We start from the raw sequence: 15851 nt of genomic DNA on the forward strand, positions 1-15851 counted from the left end.
CTTATTCTACATTTTTCACTAGTGCATTTTTATTTTTTTTAATTATAGAAAGTTTGAAATATAAAATGAGATTTTTAGAGTGTCAATATATACTGAAGTGACACGTGACTGATTGCCTTACATTGTAACAAGGGACAAACGGCCTTATCCCCTTCCAAGCTCCTAGTTTGGTTTCCTTCCACTTGCCAACTGAAAGCATAAGCATTAGGCATGGCTTCCATCTTCCCACAATTCCTCTCAACTCATAATCCTCCTCACCCACCACTAAACCACCTCCCAACCCAAACCACCGCAGCCCCCTCCCACCTTTCCATCCATAGACCACCCAGGAAACACTTGTCCACCACCACATGCGCCACTCCAAACCCTACTCAACCTGACTTCCCAAGTCCAGACTCCGAAACCACCACCAGCGCCGAGACATTCCCCGTCGAAAAGCGAAGAAAATCCGACATCACCCGAGACAGGAGCAGGTCAGAAACCGGCCTCGCAAAGCCGGAACCCCCCAACTTCGAGATAGGTTGGAAGAGAACCAAAGAGATAAAGCTAGAGAAGCCGATAGGGTACGTCATAGCTGACTTCTTGGAGAAGTTAGAGGACCTGATGGGAAAAGAATATGGCTCCACTGAACTGTTGCTAAAAGTGGGGGAGATCGTGGCTGAGAGAGCGAGAGAGGAAGCGCAAGTGTTGAGAGACGAAGGCAAAGTGGAGGACAGAATGGTGACTGAGCTGTTTAGGGTTTTGAGGTTGATAGAGATGGACATGGTTATGGTAAAAGCTGCTGTCAAAGAAGAGACTTTGAACGAGAGGCTTGAGCAGGCTAAGGCAAGGTGCAGGCAAGCTATACTTGTTGCTTTGTCTTTCTGATTTTTCTTTTTTTTTTTTTTTTGAATATTTCTGGATTGTACATTTGGTAGAAATTGAGCAAATGAATTTTTTTTTCCCCGAATTAGAGATCTGTAACTTGGTATATCGCGAAGAACGGAGAAAAACTTGCAAGGGAATGTTCATGTAACTTTGTAGAACAAACCTGTTGTAACCGGGTGTACATCTCCTTATGTCTCTTTTGTGTGACACATGAGGAGAGATATAGAAAGAAGATGATGCTCCCGGTTGCAACCAAGCTTTTGCCGTCCATAAGCGCCGCTAATGTTGTAGAAACACATACATTATGACGGATAAGATCGTAAGGATTGTAAAACATCTTTAGAGAAAGCAATGCATGAGAACTGGCCTGATGAAACACCCTGATGGCTAAATCTTCAGTTCCACAAGTCCGCAGGGATTTGAACCCCGGTAATGTCGCTTAAAATATGTCCAGCAAACCAAACAATGAAAACGCAAGAGCAGATTCTACAGCCAACATGAACCGCGTAAAGCCAGAAGTCTTAAGGAACCAATGTAAATTGAATAACACTGAACGAATATATACAAGTTACACAAGTGAGAATTATCCCAGTACACGGCTCAATGTGTTTACACACCGCTGATAGCGTCCCCAGTGGAACTTTTTATCCCACCTTGGGCCGTTCTACCAGGGGCAAAAGTGGCTACATATGTCAAGGATGCATTCATCCATCTTATTTCTTCTTTTTCTTTCTACTCTTCGGTTCTGAGTATGCGGTTTTACATGCTTGAATGATATAGCGAACATGAGGATCATCTTTAGGCATTTTAAAACGCAAAGTTCTCGCAGCCTTGAGGTCCCCTCCAGCCAAAAGGGCTTGATACATCCTGCAAGCATTCCGAGATTGAAACCCAGTTGTTACAAAATCATTTCCAATACAAGGAAGCAAGGTGTTTGAGCAAGAGACAAAACAAAAAAAAATTAAAATTCCCAAGCAGCAGGATTATTCACCTTAAAAAGCTTAAAGTGTTGTAAGGCAGGCCAATAGTTTCGTATTCTTTCCAAATTAGTCGGGCATTTTTCAGATCTCTGGCATTACCACAAGCGTGGAGAAGAAAATCAAGACATTTTCGTGAAGGTGTGATGCCAAGCTCATTCTTCATAGCATGAAGCAAGTCCAATCCCAACTGCAAATATGTAGGCTCTAATTCTGCAATTAAGGAAAATACCTACAAATTTGGGATGGAAAGGCACAAAGTACGTATTGTCAGTTTAAACAACATACTGCAAGGATGTCATGTCCCAGACTATCAGAGAACAGACATTTGAATAGATATATTACATTCAGTAAACAAGAAGAAAACGCCAAAAACATCTGCAAAGTTAACTAGAAAAGATAAAGGAACCTAGATAAAAGAAAGAAAGGAAATATGCTATAAGTTCAGAAAGGAAATAGATTCTTAAAGAGTTACACCGATCTGTAAAAGTTTGACTGCCCTAGAGGAAGAGAGATAAATTAACATAATTACAATGAAGCTACCAAAATTAGATTCACACATAAGATGTGAGAATGAGAACAAACCTGATCAAAAATTACATCTAGAGCTAATTCGTCAGTACAGATTTTATCCCTGAACTGCTTGATCAAATTGACGGCAGATCTAAATAAAAGAGATGGAAATAAGCAACTAGCAGTTGTCAACAAATCAATTGAATGAAAACTATTAAAGTTGGAGCATCCAACAAACCAAATTGAATGCGAGGCTAGAATAACTAACGTGGGGTTTTATATTCTCAACATAGCTGTGATATTAAGTATGAACAGACCTTAAATGCTTGTTCCGAACACAATGTAAGATAGTTCTCACGCAACCCTCAAGCCAATAGTCTGGATCATCTAATTCATCAAGTAGAGAGAATAATTTGCTGAATTCTTCATCAGATTGAGAGTGCTCCTAAAAGATAAACAACAAAATGTTAGATGTTTTGACAAGACAAAGAACTCAAGCACTAATTTAGGAACTCACAATAAGACTTATAACAGCTTTCGGCTCTACACTGCATCCAGCTTGCTTCATCTCTTCATATATATTAAATGCATCACACAATTGCCCACGTGATGCGAGGGTGTGGATAAGCACACTTTTAATTTCATTCAAGTTCTTTACTGGAATCCCATTATCCAAGAGTACCTACCATAGAACGTGTATTAATGAGATCACCAGAAACCATTCATATCTCAGCCAAGCAAATACCTTGAAAAGCTGTAATGTGTTAAAAAATTATTTCGACAAAGAAACCTAGAACTTCTGCTATAGACTTGTAGATTCTACTCTGGTATAATGGAACAATATAAACAGTTCATGAGCAGGAGAATGCTAAAAGCTAGAATACCAGGCAAATATTGTGTATGATTGCAATACAATATGGCAGGGAAATAAATGAGGCACTAATAGGAAGCAAATATAAATGAGATTTACAGTATTCATAGGAACCATATGGTTATTCAAATCAATGTTCTAAAAGGCAAGGGCAAAGACAAGTCGTTGCATAAATTGCCTAGCCTAATCGATAGCCTCACAGTACTTAAAATTATTATAACCTTATATACACACACACACACACACACAATATAATACTTTGTAAAACAAATATCCATTGTTATTCTTCATGACCGGTTTTATCCATTGGGCCTTGTAATGTTTTGAAAAAAAAAAAATTTCACAATTATTTTAACATTTAAAAATATAAGAAAAAAAGGACAAAGAAAATCTGATAAGTCTAAGTGGCCAAGAAGGTTATAAAACCTTGCACCAACCTTATGCCTTCTAGTCTGGCTGGGCAGAGGTCTTTTTCTATAACCCCGCCCAAAAAAAGCCATGGCGAGTATCAAAACTACGATTTTAGAACACTGATTAAAATTTAAATATAAAATAAATCAATAAAAAAAAACCCTTCAGTTTCCCCCACTCTTTAAAAGAATTTCCATTTTTTAATGTTGCTGAAAATAATTAAATTCTAGGAGGCAGGCCATTCTGTTTGTTTTAATCAGGCAATAACAAATTATGCCAATAAAAAAATTCAAAACGTTTAGGACTGGCTGCAGACTCCGAATGTTTATGGTTATTTATATTTTCCCAAGAATGGATTTGGTCGCTGCTTTAAATAGTAATTGCATCACTAAATAAGCATTGTGTCGATATGATAGACTATTGATGGTAGACGACAAGCAGACAAATAAAAGAAAACTGATGTAATGAAGTCACATTCAATAATAAACTGTAACATAAGTTCTTCAGTGATATGCACCTATTGCCCCAACATGCACAGATAATCACAGATTGTATAGTCTTCTCTAATCTTGGATCATAAGGTAAGAAATTGCGAAATGAATATGTACCTGTTTGGCGTTTTCAAACTGCCCACAAGCTGCGTATGCATGTATTAGTGCCATGAAAATTTGCTTGGTAAATTGAATTCCAGACTGCTTCATTTCTTCATAATACTATAAGTAGATATTCAGATCAGCAACTTTTAAACTCACTCATAAATTATAAGCAAATTGAATCAGGCGTCGGTTATTTGGCTGGCACTCAAATCAGGAATGGGGAATGCCATTCCATCAAGATGTGATGTTTGGCTCGGTAGTAAAAGAAATAAAACTAGAAAGAAATGACCTTAGTTGACTGGAACCAATTCCCTTAAAGAGGTAGAATAGAACAACGGGGAGGATGGTGTTTTAATTCCTTGGAATGTAATTTAGAGCAGATACCATTTTACCAATCTAGGAGTGTCAATTGAAAAAGAAAAACAATTCAATACTTTTCCCCCTGTTTGTCTGAGATTCAGAAGAGAAATGTGTCCAAGAATGATTTTGATATTCCTGTCGGTCACTCTCAAGTTGGGCCAGCTTTTTTGTCCTCAGAAACCTAAATGCCCAGCCCCAATTAGTTACACCCTCACGAGATCCAAAGGATCCAACACCACGTCAACAACCTCCCCCCGTCAATGGACACTACCTTGTCCCTTGCTACACATTTGAATAATCTACAGGTACAGACTGACATTAAACCTGCACTGGAGCACCATACCACTACTATGGTGTTCCTCAAACTATATTGCAGTGCTGAACTAACAAAACATAAAAAGGAAACGATGGAAAACAAGTTTGAAATCTATGGCTATATGGTTCATGTTCAGATGACAATTTCTTTTTTTTTTTTTTTTTTTTTTTTTTTTTTTTTTTTTTTTGTAGAGTGCAGTTAAGGGATGAATGATAGACAACCGAAAAGATTAGTATAAATTCCATTCTGGGACAATCAGGAGAATGAGAGCAATTCCCATTCCTGTACAAGCTTTCCAGTGAAATGAACGAGTTATCACTCCAGGTTACCTTGTTAATATCCTTCTCAGAGTTACAGTAGGTAATTAGATAGCTGAATGTCTGGGAATCTGGTTTGACATTTGCTGCTTTCATTTGTTGGAGAACCCTCAACCCACCATAAATGTTCTTCTGCAAGGTATTCAGGGAAACAAAGTTTCAACTTTCAGCCACAAATTCATTGAAAACTAAAAATAGAACAAATCGTTACTGAAGCTTAAAAATAAATAATTCATGTTGAATATCATAGTAATTGTTTGAAAAAGCGGGCTTAGTTTTATACAGCTGGAAGAAAGAAAGAAAAGCACATGAAAAAGAATGTTACCTCTCGGAAAAATCCGCCCATTATAGCATTGTACATGTTAGCAGTGGGTGTCAAATTCATTTCCTCCACGTCTCTCAGCATGCTATAAGCACCTTCATACTGCAAAAGTAAAGAGATACAATAACTGAAATTGGGGTCTCGTTGATAATAGTGGTTCAACTTCCATGTTATTGGAATGTAAAAATACAAACATTAGGCAAAAAGCAACAGAAAATGAAAACTTAGACATGCAAGTGTGCACAGTAACACAAAGGGAAACCATATAAAACTTACATCCTTCATTTTCACGTACAAACTTATCATACACCTGAAAGTTTCGCAGTTTGGCTCTAATTTGTACTGGTAAATCAATGAATAGATTTTGTGCACCTGGACATGCGGCAAGCAGACAAATATCAGAAAATCATACAAGTCATCCCTTGAAAATAACTGAATGTGAAACTCAGTAGCATGCACAAAAATGAAAAAGAGATTATTCGACCTGGAAATACAAGAAAACATCGCAAACCACCAAATTATTCATGGTATCAAAAGGGTCAACACTTAGGTCATTATTAATTGGTCAACTTTACAAAGTCATTATCATGGATCATATTTCAATGTAACTACTGTGGTTCCAACTCCTTTTAAATCATACCAATCTCGGTTCAAATTGAGAATTCTGTCTAATTTCTGTGTAATTTGACCCTGTATGCACATTGCATGCAGAGATTAATGGTCCCTTCCAGCCATTTCGATTGGTAAATTTTCTGACCATGTACCCCACCCCAATGACGCAGTGAGACCTGTATTTCTAACCCACATTTTCTGCAACTACATCAATCCTATATATTCTTCTGCTTTTCACTAAGGTTCTTCTAACCATTACAATTTCTAGCATATGTGCACGCCATAATATAGACAGCACCCACGTGCGATTTATAGCAAGTCTCTTCACATTGAAGGGCAAGAAAAATAACAAAGGTCATACAATTCAAGGGTTGAAAAATATGTACAGTATAGTGCATCATACCAAATTAAAATCACAGCTCTCGTCACTAGCACGTAAAATGGGGTGTACTGCCTCAATCGAAAAGGTCAACCCCAGTTCACACATCTCATTAACCAGTTCAAGAGCAACATGCACCTATATAGAAATAAAGGGACAAATAATCAATGTTAAAGCAATCTCTAAGCTGGCAAAAGAAATAGAAAAGATAGCTTTTTGGTGTAAAGTAGAAAGCAAGATATTCATTTTCCAACATATAAGAATATATGGAAGGATCAATAATGAATCTCAATTGCTACATCTCTTAAGCCAGCAGATCAAACATACCTTAAGTGAATCACAACAGTACATGATAAGCTTCTCATATGACGCAGAGGAAGGTGTCACCTCCAATTTCTTGTGCCATTTTTTGAATTCTGAAATGACATCCTCAACCTTCAACAATTGATAATTAGTGTAAACACAACACTCTCAATAGAAATATTGAGTTAAAAAATAAAGTTTTTCTGTAATTAATGGATCATGCAAACTTCAAGTAATAAAAAATGAAATCTGATTCCCTGCCCGATACAAAGAAAAGTCATAAACCAAAACCCAATTTGAGTCCCCCTATTCGGCAAACTCCAAACCCATAACACCACTCATATCATGTCCATCAGCAGCAGATCTAAACCTCCATCCCCTCAGTTTGCTCAAGTATCACCGCTAGATCATTCTCTTGTGGGATTGGTTGTACCCGAGATTTAATATTATGTGTTTTAAGTTACAATTAGAATTCTCATAATAATTTGAATCCCAAAAGGCTTACACCCCAACAAACTTCAAGTAATAAAACATCTAGTGACATCCTTTGACTTTGGAAGTATTGCTACACTACAGCCCAAAAACTAATGCAAATAACAAAGTATTTATGTATTTTTTTATTAAAAACATGTGTACAGCTTTTACATAGAAGCAAACTGCGTGAGAAGCAGAATTGCCTCTTATAATTGTCGACTTGAGAAATTACCAGTAGCATTCATGAGAAGTTCCTCACCGCTAAATTTGGAATGCCAACAACATAACTGTAGATGAAGCTTGTAATCTTCTCTGCAGCAGAGTCTGCAATTTTAGCAAAAAGAAATCAAGTGTACTTAAGGATTTCATTGCATAGATACTGTGGAACCAATGGAACACTCACTCTAATATTTTTTCTCCAAATTATAATAAGTTGCCAACTGTTTTTCCAGCACAAGAGATTTTAAATAGGAATGCAAATACCAGTGGCTTTAAAATATCATGAACATACCACAGGCTTTAAATTCCAGAAGAAACTTCTCTGCGAAGGAATCCAGTAGTTGCCTTCCTAAGCATCTAAAGATACTATCCACAAAAGGCAGAGATGAGATTTTGGTTACGTCCATCCTTTCCAACAGCTGCAAAATCTCCTTTGTCCGGTCACTTTCACAAAGTGCCAAAAGATAATTCTCTGCAACATTAAAACAGTAAGACTTTCATTCATGCCAATCTCAAGAGCAGTGTCATGGTCGCAAAAACGCCATGATGCGCTGAAAATACCAGCATCTGATTTCATAATATCGTCATTGGGATATGCATATCCATGCTGGACATGTTCCATAAGTTAAATTTCTCCATAGAGTTTTATCTAATCCACACTGAATTTGAAACTGTTAGTGGAATATAGAATTTTTACAATCAGTTGGTGTCTAAGTCCAAACTGATGGTGTCATTCACATCAATTAAAGGTTTTTAAGACATTCTTTTGTATTTTATTTTCATTTTCCATTCTCTTTAGTCAGTAAAACACCCATTATTCAAAAACCTGCCAAAGAGTCAGTAGACCAAAATTTACAAAAGAGATCTATTTCCAAGTGCCCAAGCACCATTAGTTCTCAAACACATAAACATCTATACAGTTTCAACAAGGTATTTTGAATATGTTACAAAAAAAGGAGTGACAAGGTGAGATCTCCATTCCACAATTTCTTTTTGGTACAATTATGCGTATTGATTAACAATAAATCATCCTAGCTTGCAAGTGATGTCAAACAGAATTGTAACAAAACATGACCCAGCAATAAATATATTGTTTCAGAAAAACTTAAGATGTCCAGACAATTAGAATAACTAATCATCACTACCAATGTAACGATTACCTTGTAAATTGGACTCCTTTCCTGCATCATCACTTACAATGTAATTAGAGAGCTCTTGAATTTTTTCCTCATCGTCGACACTGATCCATAACAGCATCTCGTAGTATCCTAATCTGCCAACTGAACTAGGGTTTCCAGCTTTGATAACTCCACAGAAATATTGAAATTCCTTTATCATACACATGTCAATTAGATATGCAAGTAATTGGCCATACGTTTCTTCCTCCAGCGGAAAACCCTGTTCCTTCATTGCTTTAAAAATTCGATAAGCCATGTGAAACTGTTCTACTCCAACATCTTCATCTGTACTACTCCTAGCCCTCTCTATGCAAATTTTAATCAATGAATTATATTCTTTCACGCCAGTTTCTCGTCCCAATTTACCAAAAACCTGAAGAGTGGTGTGTGTCCCTAGCTTGTTGGCACACATGTCAACTAAACGACCAAAACGATTAACCTGACCGCTACTGAAAGTCCACTTTTGCTTCCTTTCACGAGTGACTTCTTTGCGACGTAATGATATTGCACCATGAGATACCTCAGGATAAAATGGTAAGAGCAATGTATTTTCCTTAAATGTCTCACCTTCTTCTCCCTGGATATCAAGAGAATTTGCAGAAGTACCGCCTGAAAAAGGAACAGATCACACGGCTATAACAATCCGTCAACAAGAAAACCTTAGGGAAAAAATAAAATAACAATGACACATAGTATATGGCTAAAAACAGTCATGCTATTACAGAATAGAGATTAGTTATTACAAGAAGGTAACAGAGCCTAAAGGGAATCATTAAATGCTAACCAATCAAAAGAATGAATCTGACAAATTTGAATTTCCCTCTTACCATCAAAGTTTAAGTTCACCACGAAATTCTTCTGAAATTTCACTCAGCAGAAAATTTCCCTCTGACTCATTACTTAAACGCAATAAAGCATTGTATCTATATACGTGAATTAAAGTGCCGACTTATGACGGTTTCTCACTGAAGAGAAAAAAAGAACTACACTGCAAAACAATAAACTCACCAACCTAGTGTATAAATGTATTAGGATTTTCACAACAAAATTAACACGCACATACCGTCTAATATCGAAAATATATCCTGAGGCAGTCCGTTCGGCGAATCTTCTGCAGTCAAACACAAAAGCTCAAAACAAAACATCAACCAATACTACATTACTTAAATTCTACTGCATCCAATCTAATTGAATAGTAAGAAAACAAAGGAAAAGTAACCTATTTATTCTTTGCAAAAACAATTAGACAAAGAAAGGAAAACCCTTTATCCATCTGAACCAAATTAACAAAATCATTTATCTTTCTTTTGGGCGAGTTCTTCACTACGCATAAACCAAAACAACACAAAAGACCCGGAATTCCATTTCCCATTTCATCACTTTTTTCCCACATTTTCTAACCAACCAAACAAAGAGGTAATGCCGTACCGGGAGAGGAGGGCGAGTCCAAATTCAAGGCGGCGAGCGCAGAAGGAGCGTTGAGGTCGGAGGGTGGCTTGTTGGAGGCGGTGAAGCGCTGAGAAATGGGGTCAAGGGTGGAGACGAAGTGCTTGAGGGTGGCGTCCTCGGCGGGGGAGGATAGAGGTATGGCGGGGGGTTTGGATTTGATGGCGCCGCGGAAAATAGAGCTTAAGCTCTTGGCGTTGGAGGAGGCTGGCATCTGACTTCTGATTAATTTCCCTCTCTCTCTCACTCCCTCGCTGCATACTGGGTATTTAATTACATAGGTCCTCCCCTGTTTTCTTAAAAATTTAATTAAATTTTGTATAAAAATCAAAAAAATTTCTATTCATTATTATTATCTATGCTAAGCTGAGAATGTGAATTTAGTTTTACAATAATCTAGCAACAATACGATTTAAATTTGTTTTTAACGCAAATCGAATATCAGATCTTTCATCCACAAATGATAAGGAATATCACTATACTATAGTACTAAGCAGTAAATTTATTGTTTTTTCTAATTTTATTACTATTAAGGTAGGAGGCAGAATTTTGATTTCGGGACATTTAGTGGAATCAACATTCTATTTAATGGGATATTAGATTGCGCAGATTCGAAACTATTTAAATAATTTAAGGAAGGCAGGAATTTCAAACTCAAAAACTATGTATGGAAACTCAACGTCTTATATGTTAATATATAAAAAAACTACCATATGGTCACACACAAAGTGTGTGAGAAAATTTTTTATTTTTGTTTTTGAAATAAAAGGAGAGAGGAGAGAGGAAGAGAGTGATAGAGAACGTGGAAGTGAAAAGTTATTTTTTTTTTTTTTTTGTAATTAGAAATAGGTTAGGGTTACACGTAGGAGAGGCTTTATAAAAATAAACAGCAAAAAATATTTATTTTTATTTTTGAAATAGAAGGAGAGAGAGAAAGATAGTGATAGAGAATATGGAAGTATAAAGCTTTTTTTTTGTTTTTTAATTTGATATATGTTAGGATTACATATAGGTGAGGCTTTGAAAAAAAAAACAGTAAAATTTGATTGTGTGAAATTATATTTTTGCCTCATATTTTTTATTCATATTATGTTTTAATTAAAGAATTAAACTGATAATTTTATAAAATTTTGATCGATAACAAGTGTTTTATTAATTAGTAATAAAGATTAGATTTGTCTATTAACTTTTTTGGTAAATAATTAAGCTGAAATTATTGCACCAAGTAGTCTCCCGTCTTGTTGAACAGAAATTTCCGTTGTTTGGGAAGAGGGTAGGTCTGTTGGTATCCTGCGCCGCAGACATGGCGGCGAAGTTCGCTTTAGGGTCGGAACCGGTGGTGGGTTCCCTCGCACCCTCGAAGAAGAAAGAGTACAGAGTCACCAACAGGCTCCAAGAGGGCAAGCGCCCCCTATACGCCATCGTTTTCAACTTCATTGACTCTCGCTACTTCAACGTCTTCGCCACAGTCGGCGGCAATCGGGTTCGTTTCTCTTCCCTTGTAATTCCGGAACTGCTTGTTGGATTTTCGTGCGTTTTCTCGCCAACCAAACATGGGTTCTATACTGTTTTGGCTGAAAATTTGGTAAATTTTTGGGGTTTCTTATGATTTAGTTTACTGGGCTTTGTTACATTGAGTGGATTGCTAGAGATTTAGGGTTTATCGAAGTTTTCAATGTCGGCTTTGCCTATCAATATTTTGATACATGAACTTCTCATGGAATAAAGATATACATTGGAATGGAATGAAATGATCTTTAAGGTTAGTGTTCTGAGAATCCGAGTGAAAACAAAAAAAAAAAAAAAAAAAGAGGCATGACCTTTAACATTTACAACATTGGATTACAATGCAGCTTGAGTAGTGGTGAATTATGGCTGTTCTGACCTGGTAGTGTATAGTTCCTTCGTTTTCAAATAAACAACGTGAATTTGTTCCCCGTGTTCATTTGCGTAAAATATTTATCTGAGAGACAATGCAAGGTTCTCTTTCCGCTATTTGTTGTATTTGTTGTAAGTGTTGTTTTCTTCTTTTTCAGGTTACTGTATACCAATGCCTAGAAGGGGGTGTGATTGCTGTGTTGCAGTCTTACATTGATGAAGATGTAAGTAAAGACAGCCATCATTCTGTAATTGATCAAGATTAGTGTTCTTTTCTCGGTCATTTTATCAAACAGTTTAGCATTCATTTGCTATTGTTTAGAACTTTTTTGCGGATGTTTGATTGTCATGTGCTTGGTATAGATCAGAAGGATGAGTCTTTTTACACTGTGAGTTGGGCATGCAATATTGATGGATCCCCGTTGCTTGTGGCTGGAGGAATTAATGGTATAATGCGTGTCATTGATTGTGGCAGCGAGAAGATAGACAAGGTACTAAATTTAGTACTGGTTGTAAGATCATGTACTTTATAGTGGTGCAGTAGTAATGGCCTGGGTGCTCTTTACTATTCTATAGCATGCAATCAGGATGCAATCATACATCTATTTCCGCTGAAATATTTGAAATATTTCAAAAGTGCTTTGAGTGGCAATGAAAATACAGGATTTTCTTGCTTTACATTCTTTTTGCCCCTAACATACTCATCTATGTGCAGAGTTTTGTTGGCCATGGGGACTCAATAAATGAAATCAGGACTCAGCCATTGAAGTCATCACTTGTGGTGTCAGCAAGCAAAGTGAACACAGTAACCTGCTCCTTTTTTCTTTTTAAGATATTTTTGTTGTTTACATTATTATTAATCTTAGAACTTTCCAGGATGAGTCAGTTCGGCTATGGAATGTTCAGACTGGAATATGTATTTTGATATTCGCAGGAGCAGGGGGTCACCGCAATGAAGTCCTGAGTGTGGTAACATATCTGACGAGGAGTTATATCCTGCCACCTTTCCATGGGATCTTTTAATTATAAATCTTTTGTTTCTTTTTTTTTTTTTTTTTCTTGTTGTTAAGATTTTGATCAAAGAAAATGACTCGAGGGGCTAATTCTATCACCTTGTTCTTATTATTATAGGACTTTCATCCTTCTGACATATATCGCATTGCGAGTTGTGGCATGGACAACACCGTTAAGATTTGGTCAATGAAAGGTAGGACTTCACAGCTTTGCTTCATATGAGAATTTACACATTTTGATATGGTAACCATAGTTGTGTAACCATATGGCATGGATGATGGATCACAATGATCACAAATTTACCCATTCAGAGTATAGTGTGAGTACGTAATACTTATGTTTCTAAAAAAGGAAAAATATATATTATCATAGAAAATAGAAGCAGCCTTCTTTGTTTTACTAGTATTGAAGAAAGTAATGGGTTATTTTAAAATTCTTTTTATTGCAAATTAGCTATGTTTATGCATGATTATGCAACAGTGGGATGTTAAAGTAATTCCACATCTGAGGGTCAGAGTTCTTGATTTAATGTTTGGACAGGCGTCAACTGTGTAAATCAATATTATTTCTAATTTGTTTTCTTATACATTGCTTTGTTGTAGAGTTCTGGACATATGTGGAGAAATCTTTCACATGGACAGATCTTCCGTCAAAATTTCCGACAAAATATGTGCAATTTCCAGTGAGTACCTGTTTTTTTTTTTTTTTTTTTTTTTTTTTTTTCCGTGTGTTTCATAATAGAGTTTTCATTATCCTTTTATCTGAGGTTAACTTGAACCTTTCAGGTATTCATAGCCTCCATTCATACAAACTATGTTGACTGTAATAGGTGGCTTGGTGATTTTCTCCTCTCAAAGGTGAATCAGAATTTCATCCACTATTTTCATTTCTTTTCAGTATAAATCTGATGGTTATTTGGGAACGGAAAATATTTGTAGGATGTAAAATCTTAAGACATAAATCGTATGTTGCCTTTACTAATTGGCAAAATTTTAATCAGCACAATCAGCTGGTTCAAATGAGTTAACGGGGAAGACATATCAGTTCCTGAAAAATTGATTTCTATTTGTTTGGCATCAACTTATTGATAGCTTATTTGATCACCTGAAAGCAAGATAAAGTTTATTAACAATTTAGAATAACTTGCATGGTGTGATAAACTTTATCCAGATATAACAAATAGATTTCAAATATGGGTAGCTTGAATTGCTTTTAGATGCCTGTGGTAGCTTAATTCCATATATTCTCTAATGATTACATTAATATATTATTCTGTGAATTTCCAGAGTGTTGACAATGAAATTGTGCTGTGGGAACCGAAAATGAAGGAACAGTCTCCTGGGGAGGTTAGAAACCTGGCCAATTGGCAACATTTTTATTTTCTGTTTTTTTTTCTTTTAATTAAAGAGATGAAGGGGAGGTGAGGAGAAATGAGTGGAATATATAAAACATATAAAACTAATACTAAAAGCTAAATACAATTCGAAATAGTTTTTTTCTTTTAGTTTTACGCCATAAAGCATTCTAATTATCTTCTCTGCTTCTTTCACCACTATCATCTGGCTACTCAGTTTCCTTCATCTCTTCCTTTTCCCCTTTATTTTTCTAATTAAAAACAAAACAGTTATCAAGCAAACCCTATTTCTTCTTCTTTACTACCTATTCCACGAATCTTTGCTGAGTTTGGTTGATTGTGTAGAATTCCCGTAATTATACTTTCTGGTGGCCTAAATTGTTATTTGGATGCTTTCTGGTTAGGGTACCGTCGACATCCTTCAAAAATACCCAGTTCCGGAGTGTGATATTTGGTTCATCAAGTTTTCCTGTGATTTCCACTACAATGCAGCCGCTATAGGTAACGCAAACTGCATGAGGAATTTTCTTAAACAGTTGTAGTTACAACAGTTGATATAGTTCTTCATTCTTTCAAAAATGAAGGGACCATACCATGTAAACTTTAGATGTTCTGAGTTGCAGAACTATATGTTGACTTCTTCGCTGTCTATTGTTTTCTGTCTAGCAGGGAATAGAGAAGGAAAGATTTTTGTTTGGGAACTACAATCCAGCCCTCCAGTTCTTATTGCAAAGTTCGTTTGGTTTTCTGTTCTTTACCAAAACTACATGCTGAAGAAAGTTGTAACTTTGAAATGCAAACCACTAATGATAACCTTGCGCTGTTTTTCAGGTTGTTACATCCTCAATCAAAATCTCCGATTAGGCAAACTGCTACGTCTTTTGATGGAAGGTGATTCAAGCACAGTTTATCTCTCATTGCTTTGATTACATATCATCTTCTATTTGACATTATTCTTTATATGACCTTGCAATTTCCATATCCCTCGATAATGATGAAGTGTACCCTCTTTTCCTTATTCTATATTGCAGCACCATTCTAAGCTGCTGTGAGGACGGAACTATTTGGCGTTGGGATGCTATGGAGAGTTCTTAAAGCTTATCCAAGTTGGTTTGCTGGCACTAATTTAGAAAAATGCTTATCGCTGATTGATTTGGACCAGCTTTGGTTGATTGTGGTAATGAATTTGGCGGCATTCCTGATAGAGAAACACAAGTGATTTGCAATATGTGATTGAAATTTGGAGTAGAGAAAATCATACTTCGGCGAACCTTTGCTCTAGCGTTGTTACGTAACTCAGGCAGGTCGATAACAAATCTATTTCAAAATTTGCAGAAGAATAGAATTTTGAACCATGTTCTTGCCAAGGTATTTTCTGCCGTGGCGTTGCATAACCCTTTTATGTTATCATATATGTTACATCACAGACCAGTTGTGCATCACT

The 15851-nt window shown here is 36.3% G+C and overlaps 3 protein-coding genes across 4 annotated transcripts; 2 read left to right on the top strand and 1 right to left on the bottom strand.

Annotated features, from left to right (window-relative positions):
- The first annotated feature begins 171 nt into the window (after window positions 1–171).
- On the top strand, window positions 172–1336 carry LOC137716202 (protein CHLORORESPIRATORY REDUCTION 41, chloroplastic). Its single transcript, XM_068455616.1, has one exon. It carries the CDS (start codon window positions 211–213, stop codon window positions 865–867), a length of 657 nt encoding a protein of 218 aa, XP_068311717.1. The 5' UTR covers window positions 172–210; the 3' UTR covers window positions 868–1336.
- Window positions 1337–1388: 52 nt separating this feature from the next.
- On the bottom strand, window positions 1389–10408 carry LOC137716201 (pentatricopeptide repeat-containing protein At4g04790, mitochondrial-like). 2 transcript variants are annotated; one of them, XM_068455615.1, is made up of 16 exons: window positions 10144–10408; window positions 9779–9823; window positions 8698–9324; window positions 7830–8009; window positions 7578–7642; window positions 6869–6976; window positions 6566–6679; window positions 5827–5922; window positions 5554–5652; window positions 5241–5360; window positions 4248–4352; window positions 2875–3039; window positions 2675–2802; window positions 2430–2508; window positions 1859–2076; window positions 1389–1734 (listed from the first exon to the last, which is right to left on the bottom strand). In XM_068455615.1, exons 1-16 carry the CDS (start codon window positions 10373–10375, stop codon window positions 1581–1583), a joined length of 2535 nt encoding a protein of 844 aa, XP_068311716.1. In that variant the 5' UTR covers window positions 10376–10408; the 3' UTR covers window positions 1389–1580. The 2 variants fall into 2 exon arrangements, with proteins under 2 accessions (XP_068311716.1, XP_068311715.1); XM_068455614.1 differs by having other exon boundaries at window positions 9779–9826.
- A 978-nt stretch (window positions 10409–11386) lies between these two features.
- LOC137714809 (polycomb group protein FIE1-like) lies at window positions 11387–15798 on the top strand. The gene is made up of 13 exons (XM_068453943.1): window positions 11387–11644; window positions 12198–12263; window positions 12408–12530; window positions 12755–12835; window positions 12916–13008; window positions 13171–13246; window positions 13656–13735; window positions 13839–13910; window positions 14340–14399; window positions 14812–14908; window positions 15077–15140; window positions 15239–15298; window positions 15439–15798. The coding sequence occupies exons 1-13, from the start codon at window positions 11465–11467 to the stop codon at window positions 15500–15502; spliced, it is 1116 nt and encodes a 371-aa protein (XP_068310044.1). The 5' UTR covers window positions 11387–11464; the 3' UTR covers window positions 15503–15798.
- The last annotated feature ends 53 nt before the right edge of the window (window positions 15799–15851 follow it).

Source organism: Pyrus communis, chromosome 14 (genome assembly GCF_963583255.1).
Source record: "Pyrus communis chromosome 14, drPyrComm1.1, whole genome shotgun sequence".
NCBI classification, from domain to species: Eukaryota; Viridiplantae; Streptophyta; class Magnoliopsida; order Rosales; family Rosaceae; genus Pyrus; species Pyrus communis.